The sequence below is a fragment of the Stomoxys calcitrans genome, chromosome 2 (genome assembly GCF_963082655.1).
Source record: "Stomoxys calcitrans chromosome 2, idStoCalc2.1, whole genome shotgun sequence".
Classification (NCBI taxonomy): Eukaryota; Metazoa; Arthropoda; class Insecta; order Diptera; family Muscidae; genus Stomoxys; species Stomoxys calcitrans.
In genome coordinates this window covers 165,451,156-165,475,266 of record NC_081553.1, presented here as the reverse complement: position 1 = coordinate 165,475,266, position 24,111 = coordinate 165,451,156, and the positions used below count along the sequence as shown (strand labels likewise).

General features: G+C 35.0%; 1 protein-coding gene and 2 non-coding genes across 4 annotated transcripts in view; 1 reads left to right on the top strand and 2 right to left on the bottom strand.

Annotated features, from left to right (window-relative positions):
- LOC106085815 (chitin synthase chs-2) overlaps positions 1 to 24,111 on the bottom strand; it is an 86,046-nt gene that overhangs the window by 26,511 nt on the left and 35,424 nt on the right. For both annotated transcript variants that reach the window (XM_013250236.2, XM_013250237.2), the window contains exon 3: positions 4,681 to 4,984. In XM_013250236.2, the coding sequence (XP_013105690.1) occupies positions 4,681 to 4,790 (110 nt within the window). In that variant the 5' untranslated portion in view covers positions 4,791 to 4,984. The remainder of the gene's footprint in view (positions 1 to 4,680; positions 4,985 to 24,111) is intronic.
- Positions 14,585 to 14,657, bottom strand: Trnar-ucg (transfer RNA arginine (anticodon UCG)). Its single transcript has one exon. It is a non-coding gene; the product is annotated as a tRNA-Arg (tRNA).
- Positions 19,017 to 19,089, top strand: Trnar-ucg (transfer RNA arginine (anticodon UCG)). Its single transcript has one exon. It is a non-coding gene; the product is annotated as a tRNA-Arg (tRNA).

The window sequence follows — 24,111 nt, the reverse complement described above, 5'->3', positions numbered from 1 at the left end:
GACCTGGTAAATCCAGATATTCACACTGCGCCAAATCCTGGAAAAGACCCGAGAAGGACAAATCAACACCTAGCATCTCTTTGTTGACTATAAAGCCGCCTTCGATACTCCTTTATGTTCTAAGGTATTTAAAGCCATGTCTGAGTTTGGTATCCCTGCAAAATTAATTAGACTCTGCAGGATGACACTTGCTGATACGCGTTCCTCAGTAAGAATAGGAATGAATCTCTTAGAACCATCTATTACCAAACGATGTTTCAAAAAAGAAGACATCCTATCGTGTGATTTCTTTAATATCCTGCTGGAGAGGATTATACGAGATGTGAATAGATATGGCACACTAATCACTACTCGCCTATGCCGACTACATCGATATCATAGTTCGGTCACCGGAAGTAGTAACTGCAGCCTTGGAAAGAATCGAAAGAGAGTTAGTGAAAATGGGTCTGTCAGTAAATGGAGATAAGACGAAATGGATGGTTTCAACTCCCAATACGCCTTGTACAACCGAGCAGACAAAGAAATTATAAAAAGTTGGGAACCTCAACGAACGAATGACACCAGTTTTGAGATAAAGCGAAGAATAATACTGGCATACAGATGCTACTTTGGACTAAATAAGCAGTTTAGAAACAAGGCCACCTTTCGATAGTCGAAGATTACACTATATAAGACACTGACACTACCCGTGTTGTTATATGGTTCTGAAGCATGGGTCCTTGTGAAAGCAGATGAGACAGTGCTTGGAGTATTTGAGAGTAAGATTCTTCGTAAAATATAGTTTGCGTTAACGGAGAATATAGGCGACGTATGAACCACGAGCTGGATGACGACGTTAGCATAGAATACTACGGCTGCGTTGGCTAGGTCATGTTGTCAGAATGGATTAAGAGGATCCAGCAAAGAAGTCTTTTGAAGGCAATCACGGTGGAAAGATCAAGTGGTGGGAGACACTTCGAAACTTGGTGTCAGAGATTTTAAAATAAGGACGCTATTCTTGGAACGCTATTCTACGTTTGGCTAGTGGAACAAATATTCTGTCATAGCCAATTACAGTTGAAGTTAAACAGACAAAATAACGAGATTTATTGACTCTTATCTTTTTGTGTTTGCAAAAATGGGATAATAAGAAAAATCCACAACTTTGTAAGCTCTGATTTTTCTTCAGGTTATAGTGTTGAAGACTAGCTCTAAGCTTAAACTGTTAGTCTTCTTTAAAACTTTTCATTAACCTTCTCGTCTTCAAAACGCCGTTAAACCTTATGGCTCAATATCTTCAATTAAGATAATACTAAATTGAATATTCATTGGCTTGAAATGTAGCTTTTCATCATATGGATGAAGACAAATCAATTAAATTTAATTATTATAGTTTTGGCATTTCACCATGTTGTTGTGTACACAGTAAGGGGGTCTTCATGTTAATATCATATCACGCATAGCTGTCTGTCATTTCCGAATGATGTAAATGTTGCTTCCAGTTAAATGTCTGTTAAATCCCAAATACATTTGCCCTATAACAACAATATATATGTAGGTGAGTAGTGTTGTCATTCAGGTACGGTCAATTGATATAGTCATCAATCATCCAGAGATTCAAATTGTGCATCAAACGTTTGGAGGTTCGCTGATGATTGTTGCAGCACCAATTTTCAGCGGCCTTAAATTTTAAATGGGATCATAAACATATAACAAATGTGTTAGAAAAATGGCAACATAAACGAACTACAAACAGTGAAATCAAGAAACTTAATCTGAAAAACTTGTCCTTATTCAAAGTATTTGGCTACGGCTATGACCCATTCCAATGTCTGTGAATATGTGTCTGTTTTTCTATCATTCGATACATGTGTATATTCTTACGCATTACTAACACCACACGAACGGCTCAGTTTAAGAGACGCTGAAGATTCATTTGCATAAATTATATTCAGGTGTAATACTTGCACTAGGCCATCACACAATAGGCCATTCATCGGCAGCATTCCATCCACTCAATACGATAGTCAGAAATATCAATCCATTGTGGATTCAAAGATATCAAAGTAACTATCTGCAATTTAGTTTCATTCAAGTATAGGAGATGAGAATTGTACAATTACAGACCCTAGTCATAAAATTCTATAACAAACAACTACATCTATATACAATGAGAAAAAACTTCAAATACTTTTTTGAAAAAAAGATATAATATTGGTTATCTAACAAAAGTAAAGTTTTGCACTTATTAAACCCACTACTAGAGGCTCAAGAACTCAAGATCCTATATCGGTTTATATGGGAGCTACATACATATATCAGGTAATGAACCGATTTTGACCATTGTAAGCATGGTTGTTGGATGTGAAAACAAAACACATCGTGTAAAGTTTCAGCCAAATGGGATAATAATTGCGCCGTCTAAAGGTTCAAGAAGTCAACATCCGGGATCGGTTTATATGGCAGCTTTATCAGGTTATGTACCGATTTGCGCCATACTTAGCACATTTGTTGGAAGTTATAACAAAACAAGGTCCAAGATCGGTTTATATGGCAGCTATATCAGGTTATGTACCGATTTGCGCCATACTTAACACAGTTGTTGGAAATACAAAACAACTCATGCAAAATTTCAGCCAAATAGGATGCGAATTGCGCCCTCCAGCGACTCAAGAATTCAAGGTCCAAATCGGTTTATATGGCAGCTATACCAGGTTATGAACCGATTTGAATCATACTTAGTACAGTTGTTGGAAGTCATAACAAAAGACTTCGTGCTAAATTTCAGCCAAATCGGATAAGAATTGCGCCTTCTAGTGGCACAAGAATTTAAGGTCCAATATCGGTTTATATGGCAGCTATACTAGGCTATGAACCGATCTAAATCATATTTAGTACAGTTGTTGCAAGTGTTACCAAAACACCACGTGCACAATTACAGTCAAATCGGATAAGAATTGCGCCCTCTAAAAGCTGAAGAAGTCAAGAGCCCAAATCGGTTTATATGGCAGCTATATCAGGTTATGAGCCGATTTTAACTATACTTAGCATAGTTGTTGAAGGTGATACCAAAACACCACGTGCAAAATCGGACAAGAATCACGCTCTCTAGTGGATCAAGAAGTCAAGACCCAAGATCGGTTTATATCGCAGCTGTAGCTAAACGTGGACCGATTTGGCCCATTTACAATCCCAACTAACCTACACTTATAAGAAGTATTTGTGCAAAATTTCAGCGCTTAGCTTTACTCCTTCGAAAGTTAGCATGCTTTCGACAGACAGATGGCTAGATCGATTCAAAACGACGAGACGATCAAGAATACATATACTTTATGGGGTCTTAGACGCATATTTCGAGGTGTTACAAACAGAATGACGATATTAGTATACCCCCATCCTATGGTGGAGGGTATAATTAATAGGAAGTAGATGTGCAAAATCTCTATTTACTCCTTCGAAAGGTAGCGTGCTTTCTAAACCACGCAAACTTATGAAGTAATTAAGCTAGCCGCTTGAAATTTTGCACGAATGCTTTCTATAAGTGTAGGTCGGTTGAGATTGCAAATGGGCTATATTGGTCCAAGTTTTGATATAGCCTTTAGAAGCCGCAATTATTATCCAATTTGTCTGAAATATTGCATGACCCATATAAACCGATGCCGGGTGTTGATTTCATGAGCCTTTAGGCGGCGCAATTCTTATCCTATTTGGCTGAAACTTTGAGCAATGTGTTTTGTTTTGACTTCCCATAACCGTGCTAAGTATGGGCAACCGATCGCGGATATAAACCGATCTCGGATCTTGACTTCTTGAGCCTATAAAGGGCGCAATTCTTATCAGATTTGGCTGAATCTTTGCTTGAAGTTTTTGGTTTTGACTTCCAAAAACTGTGCTAAATATGGTCTGAATCTGTCCACAACATGATATAGCTACCATGTACACCATTCTCCCGATTTTACTGCTTGAGACCCCATAGGGCGCAACTCCTATTCGCTTTGGATGAAAATTTGGACAATGACTTCTACTATGGGTCCAACTTCCAAGCTAAGTTTGGTCCGATTCTGCCCATAGACTGGTATAGCTCCAATAGCATAGCAATTCTTATTCGTTATTCTTTGTTTGCCTATAAAAAGATATCGGGCAAAAAACTTGACAAATGAGATCCATGGTGGAGAATTTATAAGATTCGGCCAGGTCGAACTTAAGACGCTTTTACTTGTTCACTTCCCAGTGTGAACATCAACAAAAATTTTCAGCGATGGTTATCCCCTTACTTATGCTGGCTATATTTGTAAGGTATCCTGTCATGTTGAAACTTCTCTACCAAGTGGTATCGCCGTTCGGACTCGGGACCCCTTATCATTTAGCTTAAACTTTAATCGGACTGCACTCATTGATATGAGAGTAATATCACCTGTTCCTTAATGGAATGTTGATGGGAAATTTAGTTAGTTACTTGTTCACTTATTAGACGCACCACTAGTCATCGTTTTTGTAGCGCTTCGAAGTATTGATCTGTTATTTTCTGATATCTCCCCCATATAAACCGATACAGAGTTATATTAATCCAGTTACCAATCAAAACCGTATTTTTGTATACATAATAATTGTTTTTTTGAATTCCTAACAGTTTTTTTAAATTTACATCGTAAGATTTATTTATTCAATGTAACATGTTCAAATTTTGATCTGTGTACTTACCTTCCGCCATAAATATCATGTGTCAATGGTGTACTCTCGTCATCCGTGAAATTGTCATCACTATCGCCCGTGCCTGGCGGGGCCAGAGGGCGATGTTTGATGTTAGACATCTTTCTCTCCCACGGTTACACCAAAACAGTCAACACAGCCTTGTTTAAACGAAAGATGTTTATTGAAATTTTTCGTTGATCTCTGTCGTCACCTTTACCGCGCAGACGTTGCCGTTACCACGGCTCTTATGTTACTTTGTGGTAGCTTTGAATTCAAATTTGAATAAATCTTAAACGAATATGTACGATTTACACTGCAAATATAAAGAGAGAGAAACAAAGTGAAAAAATTACATAAAAATTGAAATCAGATGTTGAAAGCCGTTTTAAATGAAGAGCTTAAATTTAAGTAAGTAGTCACTCATACTAAACTTATATTAGTGCTGTTTTATAACTGACAATAGTTTAAATTACTTTTGCTTTTTAAATATGTATTGTACAATTGCTGATGTATTATAGTCATTATCTTGAACATTTAAGAAATGTCTTTTCTATAGCAATGAATTAAGTTAAGGTAAGCATCTTATGTCAAGTGCTTTTAACTCTGGAAATTTTTCCTTCCTGCTAAATTTTTACGATTAATGTAAAGGCTTTACATTAATGGTGCCACCAATTTCAGTACTCAGCTGAGTTTTTGCTTCGGCATCTACAATAGACTACACGTTGAGTGGAGAAGTCTTTCCTACTAATATCCCACTGTGAAGCCAAACATTTTTCACTGGAAAGCCATTATGAAGTTATCTTTAGACCAAGAATATTTATGTGTTCATTCCGGTTTTCTGACATGGAATGTGGAAACCTCTAAACACATAAGGGCTCGCAAGGATTTAACACTTCTTGTTATTGAGTGCCATAAGATTTACTATCTTCAGGTGTTGCATGTTGTACTCAAAGTGGATTTTCAGTGAATGATTATTGCACGAATAATGGCAATTTGCAAATAAAAAAGATTACAAATAAATTCGGTTTATACCTTCGTTTTATTGGTTTAAGTTGTGCTTGCGAGGATTTTAATGTGGTAATAAAAGAAGAATTAACTTACATGTTCTGTATAAAAAAGTTTAATGTAATACAACCGAACTTGATGGAAAAATGTAATTCCCATTATCTAAGTGGTATTTGGTTCAAGTTTAAATCAATAAATGGCTTTTATATCCACCACCTAGGATGTTGGGTATTACAAGCTAGTCATTCCGTTTGTAACACCTCGAAATATTGATCTGCGACCCTATGAAGTATGTATATTCTTGATCGACTGGACATTCAAAGTCGTTCTAAGCATGTCCATCCGTCTGTAGAAATCAAAATAACCGTCTTGATATTTTGTACGGATACTTCTTATTGATGTAGGTCATTGAGGTTTGCAACGGGTCAGATTTAGATATATTGCAAATTTCCCCATGAACACTCTATTAAGGAAAGGGAACTTCTCACATATCAACGAGTGTCGTCCGACTCAAGTTTAAGCTCAATGATAGGGACTTCTTTTTTATAGTGCGACACCTTTTTGAGGAGAAATTGTTACATGGCATAGTACCTCACACATGTCGCCACAATTAGGATAGGATAACAACCTCTGAACATTTTTTCTGATCTTCTCGCTAGTAATCGAACTTCGCTCTAAGCGTAAATAAACGAAAACAAGAGAATGTATGAATTTGGCACAATGAGAATTTGGCAATAAGGATAGCCCTAAGCTATATTAACTTTCAAATAAAGTTTGAAAAGGGGTTAACAACATCACATTTTATATTACAACTGAATTATAATTTACCTTGAAATGTTTTAACGAACGATAACGAGTAACGTAGTTCCAAGATGAAGAAAATGATTAGTTACTCGTTAGAATCTGATAAAATTTAACTACAAAATTGCACTCAAATGGAGTAGATAGATTCTAACGAGAACATTAATCGAAATAGGGTCATTAAACCCGGACCAAGCAAGTAAGGAAATTAATTCCGAATGTTTTTATTCAACTTAAACAACATCCGTGGTAAGTATGGTCTCAGTCCCATACCAATGATATATGAATACATAGCATTACATTTTTATACCCTTCACCATAGGATGGGGGTATACTAATTTCGTCATTCTGTTTGTAACACCTCGAAATATGCGTCATGTCATTTTAAGTCGATCTAGCCATGTCCGTCCGTCCGTCTGTCTGTCAAAAGCAATCTAACTTTCGAAGGAGTAAAGCTAGCAGCTTGAATACTTTTTGTTAGTGTAGGTTGGTTGGGCTTGTAAATGGGCCGTATCAGTCCATGTTTTGATATAGCTGCCATATAAATCGATCTTGGGTCTTGACTTATTGAGCCTCTAGAGGGCGCAGTTCTCTTCCGATTTGACTGAAATTTTGCACGTGGTGTTTTGTTACTGTGTTAAGTATGATTCATATCGGTTCATAATAACTGCAAGTCGGTCGGTAGGACGACGAGCACAATACCAGCACGGAATTCCTGACTTAGATTTTCTTTTTCGAGGTTACTTTTTAGTACTTAGAGCGCCCAACAAGCCGATTACTGGCTTAGGTGTATGTCCATAGTGGCAAGGGACGGATTAATATTCGCACCCTCTTTTCAACGTAATCTAACCTACTAAATTTTTTTAATGGATTTTCATGACATTGGTTTTTTATTTTATTCATCTAAACACACTCTACAAAATTTCATCAAAATTGGTCCAGATTTAGATACTTTGTGACCATCCATCTATCTATAATCTATGTTTGAGCTTGGTTACATGGCGCTACAGGCAGGCTATTCCCACAAGCTCGTCTGAGTAGGTGGAATTTTGAAGTGCCGTCCACCAGACCACAACACCATATATCATTAAAGGTCTGACAACTGCATAATACAGACAGTGCGTGCCACTCAACTTTTGCATTACGCGAACCATTAGAAATCATGCTTTTTCTTTTACTTTTTGCATGGAATGATATGAAAAATGGGTTTTTATCCAGAGAATGGCAGATATAAGATTGAGCCCTGCCGAACTTAGCACTCTTTTTTTCTTTTAATTGTCAAAATCGAAAAATTGATAGATCGGCTTATATGGGGCGGCTTATATATATATATATATATATATGTATATATATATATATATATATATATATATATATATATATATATATATATATATATATATATATATATATATATATATATATATATATATATATATATATATATATATATATATATATATATATATATATATATATATATATATATATATATATATATATATATATATATATATATATATATATATATATATATATATATATATATATATATATATATATATATATACTTTATAGGGTAGCTCAATATTTCATTTCATAAGTATATTCAATGACAAAAATCATTAGAGCAACATGGAAGGCGTTTAATATAATTATGTATCCTAACATTTAGAGAAATCCACATATAAACTATAAGAGTTCGAATTTGAGTTAGAATTATGGTACAATATATAATTGAACTTGGCATCCTTTTCAATCTATTTAAAAATAATGTACATATATATAAGCATGTCGTAAAATTTATATAAAAGTAAAGAAAGAGTAGTTGAAATCGAAAATAACATTTTATATATCAAGAATAAAAGGTATTGTCAGTGTAAAAACAAATATATCTGTCACAAATTCTTGCAATAATTTATCGCAAAAAACATGTACTTTTATCGTAATCAAAATTCAACGTTTTTAAGAAAAGAAGTTTACTTAGCGAAAAATTTCGTTTTGAAACGAATTATTTTTTGCGTGTAGGCATTAAGGCAGGTAAAAATTATTAAATAATTAGTGCAATAAAGTTACTTTGATAACAGATCTAGTGGTAAAAGGTATACTTCTCCAGATAATTGATCTTTGCACATTCAATAGCGTATCCGGTTAAATCCTTAAGAAATTCATAAATTCACTTTCTAACTTCAAATAAAAGAATATAAATCAATCTGAATTTTCCATTCCTAAGCTCTTGGAGGAAACAATAACTATACGATTTGGATGAAATATTTAGGAGTTTTATTTTAACTTCCATCTTCAATGACTAGAGATGGGCATATTCTCAATGCGTGGGTATTTATTGAGTATTTGCGGGTATATATAGTTTGCATATATTTTCTAGACAAATTTTGATGATTTCTTATTCTTTGCATATACAAATTACTTTTTGATTTCTTAAAATCGGGCTATAGTTATATACAGCTGCTATATAGCCCGACCTCTCGAATTAAAGTCTTCGCTGAAATTTGAAACAGTAAGTTTCGGAGGTCCCTACACATTTTTGTCGAATACGGCCCAGATCGGACTATATTTGGATATATATCTCCCAATTTAGAGTACTAAACAAATAAAAGACAAAATTTTCATCCGATATCGCTGAAATTTTAAGAGGCAGTTTTGCACATTTTCATTGAATGGGGTCCAGATTAGCGCATATTTGGCTATATCGGCCATATAGACCAATCTCCTGATTTAAGTTAATAAGCACATGGAAGGCAAATTTTTATACGATTTCGATGAAATTTGAAAAAGTGAGTTTTGGCAGACCCCTACACATTTTTGTCAAATGTGGCTCAGGTCGGGCCATATTTGGATATAGCTGAAAAATTGACCGATCTACCGATTTAAGGTTCTAGGTAAACAAAAGGTGTCTTTTTAATTCCAATTTTGTTGAAATTTGTGGAATAAAAATTACATTTATATTTCTGTTATAATCTCTAATTTTTCATCTTTTTCATATTCAGAAATGTGAAAAAATCATACACCAGGGTTCAAATCCTGGCGAGAACATCAGAAAATTTTCTGCCAAAGTGGAATACTGCTTATCTAATCAACATCGAAGGGGAAGTTAATTCTGATTAAAACTAAAATCTACTATGCAACCCTAATCTAACAAAAATGCGTTATTGTACGGAAAGAAAGTGTTAAAAAATGAAATCAGCAAAAAAAATTGCATAAATTTGTATTTGTTTTATTTGTTTTGTTTTTATATTTATGTACATTATATACTTGCGTATACAAACACATACACACACACGTATATTTATGTGTAATAAAGTAGTTTGCATAATATCGAAATAAATTATTGTGTTAAGACAAAATGTGTTGGATTCTTTTGGCAAAGTTTCCCAAGTCTTTAAACAGCTGCATATTAACAACTTTCATTTTCATAAAAACAAAATAAAATATACATAACTAAAAATTTGTTAGTTTCTGCTTGAGTTTCTATTATTTTAAGTTCTAGAACTCACTTTTGTGAACACAAAAGCGAAACATTGAAATATGAGCCACGTTCAATGTTTACTCAGCCGTCCTACAAATGGTCAGACTTGCCTCATACGAGCCGATATTGGCATTAATTATTTGCCCGGCGTCTAAAGATTAAAAATTGTTGTTTGCCTTGAAAGAACGATTAGTGTTTCTCTGGTCATGGTTTGCAATGCTTTAGATTCCATATTTATCTGCCAAAGACATTAACAACATGTTCTAGTGTGCAAAAGGGTGTGCCAGGAAAAATGTAGTGTGTGGTTAACATTGTATTTGTTTATTGGACAAAGTTTCTTTACTTAAATATATATTAAAATAAGAACGAAAGAAGGAAAGTAAAACTGTTTAGAATTACATTTTCTAAGGGGGTGCAATTAATATATAGGTAACTAATAAGTTATTTATCCCCCTATTTTGTGAAGATAAAATTATTGGAATGGACTGGAAATCCGTAGAAAATCCAAACACATCTTTAAAATTTCCTAGTGTGATTAAACCATTCCCAATGCCTTTCTGACTTCTTTTACACCAGCATAAAGCTTCGAATTTCTAATCAAGATAAGTACCAGGTGGAAAATCACCTTGAACATTTTACGTACCATAATCACAAGTTTTGGCATTTGAAATGATTTTTTCCTTAATGGAATGTTTATTGGCAAGTTTTCATTTGCAATTGGCAAAAAGGAAATCCTGAGTTAGGCTCTTAGTTTTTTTTTGAACCCAATTGGATAAGAATTACGACCAATTCTTATCTGAGGGCCAAGAAGTATTATCGAGATAACGATTTGGCCCATTTTCAATCCCAACCGACATACTTCAATTAAAAAGCATTTTGACGAAATTTCCAGAGGCTGGATTTACTATCTTTGGAATGTTAGCGCGTTTCTGACAGACGGACTGACTCAATAAGTTAACCAAATACAGAGTGCGAGAAATGATATCGCAGCGGTGGCTGACTAATATATAATAGATGTACTTTATGGGGTCTTGACGAATATTTCGAGGTGAAATATGGTATTTTGGGAGTTAAACATCTGTCGTTGTACCCAGTATTCGATAGAAGTCAAGTGTAAGCTCATAATTTTTTCAATCGTTATAATCATCTCGTATTTTGTGCTTAAAAATATGTTTTGCTGCAAAAATAACTTACTTTCATTTAGAGAAAACATGTGTTTCTTGCTAGTAATGTTAATGGTGATTAAAAATGAATAATTTACGATCAACTTAAATGCAAAACGTCTTATGTAATGCTTGACCAACCCAAATATTCAGTAATACTCGTTAGTTGGTGGCATCAGTAGGTTGTTTTTTTTTTAGACAAAAAATAAAACGTTTGGGAAATTTTTACTACAAACAAAGTACTTTAATCACGAAGCTTTGCTTTTATTGTAACCGCGTAACGTTTCGTTTCAACATATAAAATTTTAATCATAAACTTAGTACCATTGAACGTAAATAACCTTTAGCAGCTTCGTCTACAGTAAAATTACCTTTCTTTTGTTGTAAAACCAAAAAATCTTTCATTGCTTCGATAGCCGCAAATGATTATTCGTGTACTGGACCAATAATAATTCTCTTGCGTCTCTCCTACTAGAAAGAAATGGTGAGTATTTGAGCGTATAAACCAGTGGTTGGTAAAAATTCTCACTCATTACTGTGTATGTACACAAGAAAATAATCCCAAGCAGACTGATAGGCTTGCAAATAATTGCAAGAGTGTGCTCATCACTGGTATAGACACATTTTCACACACAACATTTTTTCCTTTTTTGTTTTGACTGATTCAGTGTATTAAGCAGTTCGGACGAGTTCGGATAGTAAACTCGGAAATTAAAGATTTTTAAAGTTTCGGTAAAAAAATGCTGTTATGTCCAATGTCAAAAATCATTGGAGGATCACATTGCTTGAAAAAATTTTCATCACAAAGTAGGTATTTAAAGTCAACAACAACCACTTTTTGTTTCATTTATAGCATAACGAATACAGCACATCGTAAAAAAAGACATAATGGCGTTGCGCGAAGTTGTAAGGTTTTTAATATAATTATGTATCATAATATCGAAATAATATCGAAAAATTTGTGTTTGAATTATGTTGCAACATTAAATTGAACTTGCCATCGTTTTCAATAGGCACAATCCACTTTAAACGTTTGATGTTAAATTAATTTCTAAGTAAATAAAAACTAGCTGAATCCCCGAATAAATTGTTCTAAATATATATCAAGAATGAAAGGTATTGTTAGGGTAAAAAAACTCCATATTTGTCACAAATTCTTACGAGAATCATCGTAAAAAACATTTAGTGTAAACAAAGTCCAACGTTTTTCAGAAAATAAGTTTACTTGGCGAAAAGCACAAAGAAGAAATTTGGGATTGTAAATGGGACATATCGGTTCATGTTTTGATATAGCTGCCATATGAACCGATTTTGGATCTTGACTTCTTGATCATATCCGATTTGGCTGAAATTTTGCATGAGGTGTTTTATTATGACTTCCAAGAATTGTGTTAAGTATGGTTCAAATCGGTTTATAACCTGATATAGCTGCCATATAAGCCGATGTGGCATCTTGACTTCTTGAGCCACTAGAAGGCGCAATTCTCATCCAATGTGGCTGAAATTTTGCATGAGGTGTTTTGTTAAGACTTCCAATTACTGTGCTAAGTATGGTTCATATCGATACACAATCTGATACAGCTGCCATATAAATCGATCTTGGATTTTGACTTCTTGAGCCTTTAGAAGGCTCAATTCTTTCCCGATTTGGCAAGAAATGTTTTCTTATGACTTCCAATAACTGCGTTTAGTATGGTTCAAATCGTTCCATAATCTCATATATAGATGCCATATAAACCGATCTTGGATCTTGACTTCATAAGCTATGAGATGGCTTAATTCTTTCCCGATTTGGCTTAAATTTTGCATGAAGTGTTTTTTTATGACTTCCAACAATTGTGTTTAGTATGATTCAAATCGGCCCATAATCTGATATAAATGCCATATAAACCGATCTTGGATCTTGACTTCTTGAGCCACTAGAGGGCGCAATTCTCATCCGATTTGGCTGAAATTTTACATGAGGTGTTTTATTATGACTTCCAACAATTGTGTTTAGTATGGTTCAAATCGGTACATAACGTGATATAGCTGCCATATAAACCGATGTGGCATATTGACTTCTTAACGTGTCCAATATGGTCTGAATTCATCTATAGCCTGATACAGCTGCCATATAAACCGATCTCCCGATTGTGCTTCTTGAGCCCCTACAGGGAGCAATTCTTATCCGAATGGACTGAAATATTGCCCAATGACTTCTAAATACTATGGTCTTCAACATTCAATTCATTTGTGGTCCGAATCGGACTATTACTTGATATAGCTCCAATAGCATAACAATTCTTATCCATTATTTTTTGTTTCCCTAAAAAGAGATACCGCGCAAAGAAATCGACAAATGCGATCCATTGTGGAGGGTATATAAGATTCGGCCCGGCCGAAGTTAACACGCTCTTACATACTTAACACAAAAACTAGGAAAAACACAAAAAAATAGAAGCTCGCCCGAGCCAAAATTAGATGCCCATACATATATTTCTTATCTGGAGATGGGTATACATAAAAGCTACATTCAACCTAGATTTGGCGTAGAAAAAAAGTAGAGAGGTCAATACTACCTAATTATCGGGAAATCGGTTAAAAAATAAGCCATTTATGAGGCCTAGAAGTTTAATTGAGAATTTGATCTATATATATCTAAATGTGGCCCGATATAGAAAATATTCGACGTGTATATAGAGGGTATCATACCACTCTCTCTACTACGCATTTATTCAAAACTTTGCGAAATTAGCCTTTTGTATGCTCATAACCTTAAATTGCGAGATCGATCTATGTGGCAGCTTTATCAAAATTTGTACTATATAGTCCATTTTCGACTAAAAAGAGATTTAATTTAACAAATTTTTGGAAATTTCGAAAATGGACTACATCGGTCAATATATTCATATTACTTCCTCATAAACCGATCAGCCAATTCGATTTCTAAAATCCGCGGAATAACCATTTTCCACTCAGCACTCAAATGTCGACTACTGGAAAATCCAATTTTTTATGGTCTCTAAAGGCAGCATCGAATTAAAAAATACAAAAAAAGTTTTTTCAATAATTTTTATGACTTAAATGTATACGAAATATTTTAAGAAAACACCAGAGAAAATTACTCTTGTAAATAATTATATTTATTTCTTTCATGTGATAAATTTAACACCAAAAAATTTTCACTCGTTAGTTGACGATTTTATATACATTAGCCAAAACAGCTGATTTTAACGATTTCGATTATCGTTATAAGTTGATACAGAATACCAACATTGTTAACTTTTTTGTTATCGTTTACTAACTAAACGATTTTCGTACAATCAGCTTACAGAATTCCACTATTGGTGTGTTAAAATAATTTTTAAATCAAGAATTTTGTCACATTAATAGTAGCCATTCATTGAATGGAGTCATCTATCTTGGCAAATAGTTTTAAAGAATCAGTGAAAAAAAACATACTAATCGCATCGATCGACCGTGACAGGACTCGAACCTGCAATCTTCGGATTCGAAGTCCGACGCCTTATCCATTAGGCCACACGGTCACTTTACCAACCCGTATGGCAATTTGCATCATGTACGCTTATCCTCACAAAGGATGCTGTTTGTTTTGCATTTTCCAACACTCTTTTATGCTTTCAAACAATAGCAGGAAAACCACCCTTTTGGGAATTTTCTAAAGATGCTTCATGATGATGCGCATGTACCAAAAATAAAAAAAAAAATTGCCGCATCTCTGCTTAAAGCTTCTTGAAACCAGATTTGCTTGTGTAAGACATTCGAATGTATGTAATAACTGCAACAATGTTCCAACATAAAAACCAGTTGGCGATAAATGCAACTGGAAGGTTGACTATAAAAGTCAAACAAGTTCTTAAATACTGAGGACCATACAAGTTACCGATCAAGGTCAATTCACATGACAATCGATTACATGTTGCTATGGATACTAACCGTAAGATGTTGCGTGGAGTAGCCAAAAAAATTTTTTTTTTGTGTGGAGGTATTTTATGGCGACCTGACAAAACACTCAACGGTTATAAGGACAAAAATCAATTTTGGTCGTTATGAAATGAAACCCAAAATGAAATTGGGCGTTAAAACCGCCCATGTAGCAACCATAAGTGGGGACACAACAAATTTTTTGAGGCGATTTGAAAATGTATTTATTAATACCCTACACCACTACTATGGTACTGAGTATTATAACTTAGTGCATTTGTTTGTAATACCCAGAAGGAGGAAAGATAAGTACCTTGATAAGCATATCGATTGACTCAGAATCACTTTCTGATTCGAGTTAGCTATGTCTGTGTGTCTGTCCGTCCATGTTAATTTGTATACAAAGCACAGGTCGCAATTTCATCCGATCATCTTGAAATATTATTTTCCTAGAGACAAAGCCTATTGAAATTTAAAAAATCGGTTCAGATTCGTCAAATTTTGACTAATATTGCAATAATGTGATCATCTGTTATCCGATCCTCTCGAAATTTGACATGGAGGATTCTCTTATGACTTGCCATAACTGGTATATTTCATAGGAATCGGTTCAGATTTAGATATAGCTCCCCTATATATGTATCTTTGCAAGCGAATTTATTTTCTGATCTTCTCAAAATTTTGAACAACGCTTTCCTCTATGGCTACCAAAATATATTTGGAATTTGGTCGAAATTGGTTCAGATTAAGATGTAGCTCCCACAAATACGTATCACTCGGTTTCGACTTCTAGAGCAACTGTAAGCGTATTTATTGACTAATCTTCCCAAAACTTTGGACAATGTATTGCTTTATGACTTCAACTATATCTACGGATTCACGTCGAAATAGGTTCAGATTCAGATAGAGATCCCATACATATGTTTCAACCGATCCTCATGAAAATTGACATTTTTATTTTATTTTATCAAAATCTATTCAGATTCCATATACATATATACCTCGCCGTTGTCATAGGTGGTGTAGGGTTTCCCGAACATCCCATTAAGGAACAAAACAGAGGGAAACAAACTTCTCACAATATCACTTGATTGCTGCCGTTTCAAATTAAAGCTCAATGATAAGGGGACCTCATGTTTGATGCCGAGTTCGAACGGCGTGTCACTGAACAGTTTAATCTCTTTGTTGAGAAGAGGTTGTTCAACATGACTGAAATACTCACAAATGTTGCCAGCATTTGGTGAAAGATTTCAAGATGATTTCGCAGGCGGGATTTTAATCCGGACGTTTGAGCGCGATAGGCGTTGGCGTAATCATCACAATTTTGAAATGATTTGCTCGAAATTTGATGCGGATCATTTAGTAACTGATCCAAAAGTCTCCGGTGAAGTCCATCAAAATCGGTTCAGGATTAGATATAACCCGTAATTTCCACTTATAGGGTAGGTGTAGGGTATTATACAGTCGGCACCGCCCGACTTTTGGCTTTCGTAACTTGGAGGCCTTCGCATTTCAGAGATTAGCATGTCCGTCTATAACGCTGTACACCTGGGTTCGAATCCCGGCAAGAGCATCAGCAAAAAATTCTTCTGTGGTGGTTCCCCTCCTAAAGCTGCAGACATTTGTGAGGTGCTATGCCATGTATAAACTTCTCCTCAACTAGGTGTCGCACTACGGCACGCCGTTCGGACACGGCTATACAAACCTGTGCACTCATTGATATGTGAGAAGTTTGCCCTCGTTCCTTAATGGAATGTTTATGGGCAAATTTGCATTTGCAAATTGTTTTAAATAAGTTTTGAATTTAAAATAGCAATAGATGAAATCTTTTACTAACAACCAATGGGCAATGAGACTGCAACGTGGGCGGTCATAACGCTCAATTATTTGGGCCTTATGACCGTGGTATGAGTGTTTATAACACCCAGAATTTATTTTGATGATTAATTATTAATTATTCGATTTTGATGTAATTTCATATAACATATTCATTATTTATTGTCCTTAATACATTATCCCATGTTACAGGTAGTGTGGAACCACAATTCCTGATAGAACCGATTGGAATTACGATATCCCTGGTAACAGAGGTTACATAGATTTCTATACGGATAGTTCAAAACTAAACGACCAGGTGGGCTTTGAGGTGTACGCTAAAGATCTAGAACTGGTCATATCGAAAAGATTACCCGACCACTGCAGTGTGTATCAAACGGAGATTCTTGCAATTAAGGAAGTTGTTGAATGGCTGAAATATAATGTCATTACTACGATTAGCATAAATATCTTCTCAGACAGCCAGGCAGCCATAAAATCCCTGGAGAACATATTTCTGAACACAAATCTCTCAACGAGATGGCTGAACAGTTCATGCTCAGGCTGCCGGGCCATAGAGATATCCCAGGGAATTGTAAAGCCGACGAGCTTGAGAGACTAGCAACTACCCTACAAATTCCAGGGATACTGGAATCTGTGGGTATGCCTCTAGCGACATGTAAGCCAAGTTTTCAGGGCCAGGCCGAAGGACAACGAATGATAGATGGTAACAAAGAGGGGTCTAATCTAGACTTGAAGAAGTCCACCGCTTTGCTTTCAGACGTCTCAGTCATTGTGTCCGCCATGACAGGTCACTGTCTAATCGAAAAACAAGCTGACAGACTGAAGGTGCCAGCAACGACTTTTGCAGAAGCTATGAGGACATCAAAGAGGAAGAGACTATAGAACACATTCTATGTGTGTGTCTCGCACTAGCAGTCAGAAGGAGTTTCACTTTAGGTTCTCATTTCTTTGAGAACCTGTCTGATTTAACGGATGTAAACATTTGCAACTTATTGGGCTTTTTAAAGCGATCTGGATGGTTCAACCGTAGGAACTAGAAGGCATCTTCATTTTTCTGTTCCTGTGATATCATAATGAACGAAAACGTCTAAATGAGTTTGATGGCAGACTGCCACTTAAACCTAACATAACCTTCATTATTTAGAGCATTTATGTGGACATAAATATAAAAAATAGTATTAAAAAAATAAATATTTTTTTTATTAAGATTTTTTTAGCACTTAGTTTTAATTACAGAAAAAAATAATTGTTAAATGGCACTCAGTGCCGAAAGTGGATAAATACTGGGCCTATCCCTAATTTTGCTTTAATATAGAAAACATTAAATTCTACCAGACAGACACCAAAATGGATTTCAGAAATTTCATTCTCAAAATGTTTTGCAACAAATAATGCAGGAATTTTTTTGTTTGAGTAAAATTTTTACTAAGAATGGTTAAATTTCACTATCTCAGATATAACTCGACAATATATGAACTTTTCCAACAAACATTTACCAAGTTCTCTTCGCATTCTGTCCGATTTTTTATGGAATTTTTATCTCGTTTACGATAACACCTTGAGATACTTATTTGCGGACATATAACATGTAATTGATAACATCTAAACCTTTGAGGTAAATTTAGAAATTTTTATCAGTTTTGACAGAAATTTGGTAAGTGAAGTTCTATTAGTAGTTATAGTCCTCCCGGTGTGAACATGTTATTTTTAAATTCATTTAAGCTTTTACGACTAGATGCTACCAAAAACTGTCGTTTCTACAACTTTCAAATTTCTTTAAGGACTTTCGCTACGTAACTATCAAAAGGCCAGTTTTAAGAGTACGTTTATGTGGCATCTATTACCATTTTGTAATTCTGTCTTGTTTAAATCAGTGTCTGCTCTTTAATTGAAACAATAAAGCTCATTTTATTAAAAATAAACTTAGCTCTTTTCAATTCAATGACAATGATTTAGTACATGCGCATCAATGATGTTATGGAAGCTGTAGGGGTGGTTTTACTCCTTGTATATTTAGATACTAATGTCTAATATAAAAAGCATCCTTTGAAGGATGCTTGGCTGTTCTGTATACCTAAAAGAACACAGTATATTGTTAAGAAAAGTATGTTGTGATAAAAAGAGACCGTGTGGCCTAATGGATAAGGCGTCGGACTTCGAATCCGAAGATTGCAGGTTCGAGTCCTGTCACGGTCGATACAAGTGAGTTAACTTATCATAAGTTTTGCTAAATTCTTTTGTTTGTTTTATTACTTGACATACTCTTGCAATTAGTATCAATACTAAGTATTTGTTGAAGTATTCGTGTAGATGGCAATGAAACTTTGGAATAATTACTTCAAAGGCTGAGTTATTTCTTACAAAGACAAAAACTTAATTTTGCACACTCTATTCATAGTTCATATAAGATACTGTGTGGAAGAATTTTTCACCTGTATATTTGTGGATAATCGAGAAATCAAACCAATTGTGAAATTTCTCAGAAATAAGTTCCCGTATATAGAAAGAAATCATAATGGACAGACTTAATTAAGCAAGTGTGACTAAAAACTAAAACGTCATTTCCCTGAAGACCAATGCATTCATTGGATTCAAAATATTACGTTAGGTTGAAAAGAGGGTGCGGATATTAATCGGTCCCATGCCACTATGGACATACACCTAAGCCAGTAATCGACTTCTTGTGCGCTCTAAAAGTTAAATCGTTGCCTCAAAAAGGAAAATTTGAAGTTAAGAATTGCGTGCTACTCACAAAATCCTTAATTGTTTTCCATACCACTCCCCAATCAAAATATTAACTTGGTATAACTATCAAATTATTGGTACAAATATTTACCCAAATTTAAAAGCACTAGCACTAATTCTTACACTGAAAGAAATTTGTCATTCAAACTTATAAAAACGTTTGCTAGAACAATTTGATAGTAGTAAAATTAACTACGACTGTTCGACAGTTGTTTTCTTTTACCAACAGACATTATTTTATGAGTGTTAGCAATTAAATTTAATTTAATTCTCCCAATTCATAAGCGTCTTTATTCTTATACACTGATTAACCTATAGGAAATATTGTTAATCGTTTATTGGATTATTATTTAATGACAATCAAGTTCGTAATTGCGGATGCAACCGCTTAGCCTGCTATCCCTTCATTACTTATTATCGCCTCATACATATGCATGATTGTCATCGTTATATACATATGTGTTTAGACATTCATTTATTGTCAATCCAATGAAATTAAAAAAAATGTCAACTTGTGTAGAGCATGAATCTATGAATATAAAAACCGCAGCATTGTTATGTAAATTCGTTTCGAGCCTTCAATAACCACTCGACTGTCAAAACAAAAAGCAGATGACAAAAAAAGGTGATCCATAAAATCTTATGTTTTCGTTAATGAATGCGAGTATATTGTAAAAGAGTATTGGGAAAATTAAAGAAATGGCGTTAGAAGAGCATATTTCACGCAAAGAAGTTATTAGACGTAGACTGAAGGATTAAGAATTAAAGTTTTCAATTGTTATATAAATACAATTGAACCTCGATTATCAGTTGTCTGATCATGGTATTCGTTCGATAATAGCACCAACAACAAAAAAAGGACTCGTAAAGTTCTTTCCTTTAAAGAAAAACAAAACAAAACAAACAACATGTCTTTTAGTTTTATATCAGAAAAATATGATGTAAGTAAGCAAATTTTACGCAATTTAATAAAAAAAAAGAAGAAAACAATTATAGAATATGACTCTTGAAGTGACTCTATGGATGGGTTGAAAACATTTCAGAAGTAAGAGATGTTCTACAAAATATTGACTTCGATAAGGAGTGTAAAGTGTTTTTGCTTATAGTAAGCAGAACCAGATGTCAATGTTCTGATATCTGAAAAAGTTACAGTAACGTTACCGAAGTCCACATGCTTAATTCATCCTCTGGATCAAGGTGCAATCCGAAGCTTCAAACACCGAAAAAAATTTTGGTTTGAGATAGCAGACATGATTGCGCCAAGTTTTTCTTTCTAAGGACAATGTAACACCACAAGTTTAACGTAATGTTTGGAACAACCTGTTGTCCCAAGATAACTAAAGGGCAAATTTTGCTGCTGTTATACAATCAAACTTATCCCCTTTACTCAGGTTGTCGAAGGCGTAGTCGAAATTTGACAAATTTTAAAAAGGGTATAATGGTTGTCGATTTTCTAGAGGAGAGTCTCTGTGAGGAGTCAGGTGGCACTGGCTCCTAATTAAATACTGAGTGCCAATGATTTTCGAGATGACAAGGCGAGTTATTGGCGCCTTAAAATAACCAATAACCAACATCAGCGTCTGTTCCCAGGTTAGGGGCGGCTGGAGGCGAGAGTCGGATCTTGGAGCAAGCGGCTCGCCAAAAAGAGGGATACATGTGCAATCCCACAAAACCCATGCGGTTTGGGGCGCTGGACCAGTAACCCGCCCCCGGAAAACTATGAGAAACAAAGGAATAGTAAAAAGGACCCCCCATACGTTGATAACCCACGCAAACGAAAAAAGGACCATGATTTGCGGTTCTGCATCTGGAATGTCTGCACACTTTATAGAGAAGGTGTAGTAAAGGGTGATTTTTTTGAGGTTAGGATTTTCATGCATTAGTATTTGACAGATCACGTGGGATTTCAGACATGGTGTCAAAGAGAAAGATGCTCAGTATGCTTTGACATTTCATCATGAATAGACTTACTAACGAGCAACGCTTGCAAATCATTGAATTTTATTACCAAAATCAGTGTTCGGTTCGAAATGTGTTCATTCACCGTAACGTTGCGTCCAACAGCATCTTTGAAAAAATACGGTCCAATGATTCCACCAGCGTACAAACCACACCAAACAGTGCATTTTTCGGGATGCATGGGCAGTTCTTGAAAGGCTTCTGGTTGCTCTTCACTCCAAATGCGGCAATTTTGCTTATTTACGTAGCCATTCAACCAGAAATGAGCCTCATCGCTGAACAAAATTTGTCAAAATTTGAACACATTTCGAACCGAACACTGATTTTGGTAATAAAATTCAATGATTTGCAAGCGTTGCTCGTTAGTAAGTCTATTCATGATGAAATGTCAAAGCATACTGAGCATCTTTCTCTTTGACACCATGTCTGAAATCCCACGTGATCTGTCAAATACTAATGCATGAAAATCCTAACCTCAAAAAAATCACCCTTTATATGCGCTGGCGGATGTATTAGAGAAGTACAAGGCAGATATAACCGCCATACACGAAGTACGATGGACTGGGAAAACTACAGCACCAAACGGTGACGAACTATACTATAGCTGCTATAACACGAGGCATGAATTTGGTTGTGGATTTGTGGTAAGTTGGAGACTGCAACGTTGGCTAGGTCATGTTGTCAGAATGGATGAAGAAGCTCCAGCAAAGAAGCATTTTGAAGGCGAACACGGTGGTACACGCAAACCGGGAAGACCAAGCCCGGGAAAAATCAAGTGGTGGGAGACACCTAGAAACTTGGTGTCAGAAATTTTTGAATGAGCGCAGAAGATCGAGGCGCTTGGAACGCAATTCTACGTTCGGGTAGTGGAACAAATATTCTGTCACAGCCAATTAAAGTAAAGTAGGTATAATGGTTGTCGAAGACGAAACATCTATAGAAGTTTTGGTATCACTTAAGTCGAATTAGACTATCAAATTGTACGAAAAGTATCGATTTATTGATTATTTGCACTCTAAAGTACATTCCATACAAAATAACCAAAAAACGAATGAATACATGCGCAAAAACAAACAACTTTCCATAAGTGCTATGAATAATTATGTATATGTATTTTAAAAAGCTATCTATGTATATACCAATTTACATGAAATCATTGAAACTATATGGTGTAGAAAGAAATATAAGTGCAGTAATAATAATATTAATAAAACTTTATTCGATTTTCCATGCTATGCTCGGTCTCGAGCGAGCCGGATAATCGAGGTTCAACTGTACTTTATAAAATGTCTTCTTTTCATTAAAAACTTGAAGTTGAGATTTTGAAATTGTAAAATAGAACGGAAGCCACCTTAGCACAGAGGTTAACATGTCCGCCTGGGTTCAAAACTCACAAAAAAACTTTCAGCGGTGGTTGTCCCTACCTAGTGTTGTTGGCATTTGTAAGGTACTAGCTATGTAAAAACTTCCCCCCAAAGAGATGTCGCATTGTAGCACGCCGTTAAGACTAGGCTATAAAATAGAAATTAACCTTGAATCGGGCAGCATTCATTGATATGTGAAAAGTTTGCCCCTGTTCCTTAATGGAATGTCCATAAACAAAGTTTGCGTAGAATATAGATCAGATCATTAACGATTTGTCTACACATATTCTATGTTACTAAGGCTTGATTAACTCAATGAAGAATCAATGAGGACTTAACAAGAATTTTCTATTCTATTCTCCCTTTTACAATGTGAACGGAATGAATTATTATATTTTATTTCGTTTATATTTGTTATAAGACGACGTACATTTCATGGCTCTCTACACCATAGCTTTCCTACATAGTTTTTTTGGAGTACTTAAAAGCGAATTTTTTCAATGGGATATTAGCGTGGAAGTACTGATGTGTGTAAAATAAAGTCAAAATTATTTACTAGTATCATAATACAATAGGAAATCGACATATAAAATCTACTCACTACAATAGTACCATTTAGAGATATTTAAATATAACGACACGTTTACACTGACCATTAAAACCTATTTTAGCGGCTCAAACATCTGTTTTCCCTTTTTAAAATCAGCTGACGTGATCCGGATTTAGTGGGCAGAATGCCAGAATGTCTTATTCCCAATTCCATCGAACAATTTCATACATTTCTCAGTGGTAATTGTCCCCACACTAATACTTACGACGTTTGTGCTTATTTCAGGCAAGAAAAACTTTTCTATTAGAGGCGTAGTTAGGACAATCTGTAGGACAAACAACCTTTCTTCCTCTCCTTGATTAAAAGTGGTCTAACCAGAACATTTGCTTTTGACTGTTTTTGTTTTAGTGTGTACTATTGATAATAACATTTTCATGCCACTTACCTTTGAATAATGAAACTTTCCCAATACATGTTAACCCCATTTGGGTATATCGATTATGATTTCAATGCCAAAAATGGGAATGGTAATACTCCCTTTGGGCAAACACTGTGTTTCATGTAACAATAGAAATTCCAACAGCAAACATTCAAATCGAA